This window comes from Pygoscelis adeliae, unplaced genomic scaffold (genome assembly GCF_000699105.1).
Source record: "Pygoscelis adeliae isolate BGI_AS28 unplaced genomic scaffold, ASM69910v1 Scaffold135, whole genome shotgun sequence".
Classification (NCBI taxonomy): Eukaryota; Metazoa; Chordata; class Aves; order Sphenisciformes; family Spheniscidae; genus Pygoscelis; species Pygoscelis adeliae.
The window spans coordinates 3,691,485-3,695,418 of record NW_008824908.1 but is presented as its reverse complement, the minus strand read 5'-3'; the positions used below and the strand labels follow the sequence as shown (position 1 = coordinate 3,695,418).

At 38.7% G+C, this 3,934-nt stretch overlaps 1 protein-coding gene across 1 annotated transcript in view; it reads left to right on the top strand.

Moving 5' to 3' along the window:
• Nucleotides 1-487: 487 nt before the first annotated feature.
• Nucleotides 488-3,934, top strand: part of CTNNAL1 (catenin (cadherin-associated protein), alpha-like 1) — a gene marked incomplete at its 5' end in the record, with an annotated part of 39,980 nt that continues 36,533 nt past the window's right edge. The window contains one exon of the mRNA XM_009324952.1: nt 488-706. Within this exon, the coding sequence (XP_009323227.1) occupies nt 488-706 (219 nt within the window). The remainder of the gene's footprint in view (nt 707-3,934) is intronic.

Sequence of the window (3,934 nt, the reverse complement as noted above, 5' to 3'; positions counted from 1 at the left end):
TCATTCTTTCTTAAAGCCTGCCTTAATCAATTGGATAAAATGTCATTTATAAAGGCTTATTTTAGAAAAAAAGAGCCAAAGCTCACGAATCCTAGTTGATGAGTGTGTTTAGTTACCTGGAAGTACAAAGACTTGGTAAGATTTCCAATGCTGGCAAACAGAAAACAATGTTGATATGTTTACTACCGGACTCCTCAACTTCTACTGTGTCTGTAGTGTGAAAGCCTGTTGAGAGATCTAGGGCAGCTTATTTTAATACTGCAAATGGGGGGGGGATCCCTCAATTCATTTGAGATGTGAGATAAGTTGAGATCACAGCAGATGAGCAAACAATTATTCTCCACATTTTTTTTTTCATTCTCTGAGAAAAATGATACTTCATGATTCAACACTAAATTTTATTAGTGAAGTATGGTAAAAACCTATTACTGAGTTCAGTTCAAAACTTGCCTTTAATACTAAAGTTAAAATGTCTTCTTGCATACAGTTCTAATAATTAGCTCTTCTTGTTCACAGATAACTACTCTTATTAATCATAAGGATAAACCAAAGCGTTCAGACAAGACTCTACAAGCAATTCAGCGAGTGGGCCAAGCAGTTAACGTGGCAGTTGGGAGATTTGTTACAGTAGGTGAAGCTATAGCCAATGAAAATCATGAATTGAAAAAGGAAATGAGTGTTGCTTGCATCGAGGCAAGGAGAGCAGGTATGTAGTTACTCCTGAAATTGTGCTTGTGCCATTTTTGCCACACTATTTTTGGTGTCAGGAATAATGTAAGAAGTTTATTATTTAATTGCTTAACCCTCTTCTGCTGCTTCCTTCAAGGCCTGATCTGTTACCTGATTTTTGTCACTTACTTAAATTGCTGTCATCTTATGAACAGGGAATGGAATTGTGTGTTGGCTTTGATTTTTATAGGATCTTTTGCTACAAGGAATTACCTGACTGCTCTTTTATGATGTTACTACAGACAAAGAGCAGAGTGTTGAGAATACAACTTTAGAGTTTATTGCTCCCAAGCTAAAACAGTGGAGTATTCAAAGTAATTTGACTGTTATGCTATTGAGTTCACCGCGTTCTAAATCTGAATGTCTGAATGAAGGTCGGTGTCAACCCATATTTCATCAGGACTCAGTAAGATGACTCCCCTCAGTCATCTGAAACCCCTCAGTAGAATGAAAATCATATCGTACTTGCCTTTTTGCTGGATTCAACTTCTGTTGCAAACTTGCTGTGTGTGTGGATTGAATGTGAAGTATGGATAATTGATTGAGTTGCCTGCTGTCACCCTCATCCCCCCAGAAGCCTCTGTGTAGGCAAATAGTGGGTTACATTCTCTGATACTGTAAGAGAATGTCAGTGTCATGCTACAAACTACTTTCCTAGATATTAAGTACTATTCCTTGCATAATATTTCAGTGGCTCTTAGTAAGTGCATATTCTTACATCTGCAGTGCAGCCTTAAAGAAGATGACATCTAGAAGAATGTCCCTTTTGTTGTTGTTGGTGGTGGGTTTTTGTTTTTTCTTTCAAATACCTTCGGATCATGGGAAATTCTGCTTGAAGCTTTTCCTGTTTAAGCAGGTGGAAGTACCTACAGGTGTGACAGACTTTCTGCTTACTGTGGCTTCAGGGAGACAATCTTGAGCTTCCAGATGTGAGGCAAATAAATGACCTTTCAACACTAGTGTCTTGGTGACTGCAGACAGGAGTAGTGCTCTACTCCAAGACATGGGTTACTGTACTTAAGATTGATCTGTTAAGTTAAACAGTGGACTTGTGGATGGGTATTTGGTTTTTATCTTTTAAATAACCTCAGAAGCCTGAGAAACTTGCCTTTTGCTCTTGTATTTCTTGCTGAATCCCCTGTGCTGGCCTCAATCTGTGGGGATGCAGTTCATACTATTTTTGTGATAAAAAAAAAAAAAGCTTAGAAATTGGGCATGGTACTGTAAGAAATCCTATGAAAATCCCTCAACAATGAGTTGTAACGTCTAGAAACATGCTGGTGATGAATGATTGTTTTTGTGATTTGAAGGACTCTTCTAGATAAACTTCAGACTGAAAATTCATAGCCGCTCCAGTAAACTTGGCTGCAAACAGAAATGTCCTAATTTGAAAACATTCCATTTGTTATGTGAAGCATGTGTTTTCTCTTCAGAGATCCAAGTAAAATGCTGACAAACCAAAATTGCCAAAGTTTATGTTGATAATCTCAGCTGCTAGAAGAGCAGTGCAGTCTGAATCTCTATTTCTTGACTTGGCAGTTATGCTGTGGCCAAGTGCTTTTTCTTCCTATCAGTGTATCCACGAGGAGCTCAGAATCTAAAAATAGTCTGCAGTATTTCCTCTCACCAAATGGTTATACTTGTCTACATTGTAATTTTTATTTCCTGTTACACAGTAATGTGCCTCAATTTAGAGGAGTGAAGATACAGGCTGTTTACTTTTCTGTCAAGCCTCACATTTACCTTGGCATGGGTCAGTTATTCTCTCCAAACTATCCATTCGAGATGTAACTGAAGACTTAACATGGGAAATTCAGTATATCAAACATGTTTGCTGCTGCTTTTTTGTTTGGTGTTTTTTTGTGCCAGTATTACCTCTGTGGACTGTTAAGTGTTGGACAAGGTAAGACAGTCCTTTGTGCAGATGGCTGTCCTCTGAATTCAGTTTCTGAACACAGTTGCTGAAGTGCCATTTTGAACAACTTTGGTGTTCCCAAGCAAGCCAATAAAATCTCCTGGCCAATTATAGCCAAGAATATCGACTTGTATAAAAGAATCCCATGTTCTGATGGCATGGGCAGCAGAAAGCCCTTGCCGTTTAGGACAGAGGGTGTTGCAGAGCTGTTCATACTTCTTTTTAGCCGATAAATTAGATTGTGCCTCAAAATTAAAGGCACACTTTGTTAGGCGTAGAAGATAGATTTCAACACTAAAGCATTTAGAACATTAAGTGTCTCAGTTGCTAAGAAAAGTAGGGAGTCTTTAAATCAATTGCATATCCTGCAGAGGCTTTGAAGGATGGCAGATGTTGTATCTGTCTCTTGTGAAGGGTATAATCAGTGATCTGAAGTGTTTCAGACTTGTTATGACTATTTCCCCATAATAAACCTTGTAATTTGATTGACTCAAAATAGACTCATAAAACACTGCAGAGGGTCATGTAGCAGATTTTGCCTAACATTAGTCTTGCACCGTGTCAGTGTTTACAGTGACAGTATAGTAGTGGAATGTAACTCAAAGAAGCACGTTTTTAGATGCCCATCTGTGATTTTTTTTTTTAATTTTTTGCCTAGTTTTGGAGAAGACTGATTAATTTAAAAGAGAAAACACATGTCAAAAATGAGTTAGTGTCATAACATTTTCAGTACTCTCTGCCAGTTGACTACATAGCCCTAAAGGAAGACATAGAGTAAAATGGAAGCAATAAATAGCGCTCTCCTGGTTTTGCCTTGTCTTTTAGTACAGAGAAGGACTAAATTAAAAAGGTTGAAAACCAGCAATTTTAAATGGATAAATAGAATCACAGAATAACTTAGGTTGGAAGGGACATTTAACTTCAAGAATGGAGACCGTACAACTTGTACACCTCTTAGTGTTTGACCACCCTCACAGTGGCAAAAGTATTTTCTTATATCTTGTCCATTGCTTTTTGTCCTATCACCATGCACCTCTGGGAGCAGTCTGTTTTTGTCTTCTCCATGCCTGCCTGTTAGGTAGGTAGTTGTAGACCGCAGAAAGCTCTGCCATTGGCCTTCTCTTCTTGAGATGGAACAAACCCACTTCCTTCAACCTCTCCCCTTATGTCACATGCTCTACTATGTCAGCGTTTTCCCTTGTACTGGGGAGCCCAGGACTGGCCATGATGCTCCAGATGCCGTCTCACAAGTGCCAAACAGAAGGGAAGAATCATTTCTGCAGTCTGCTG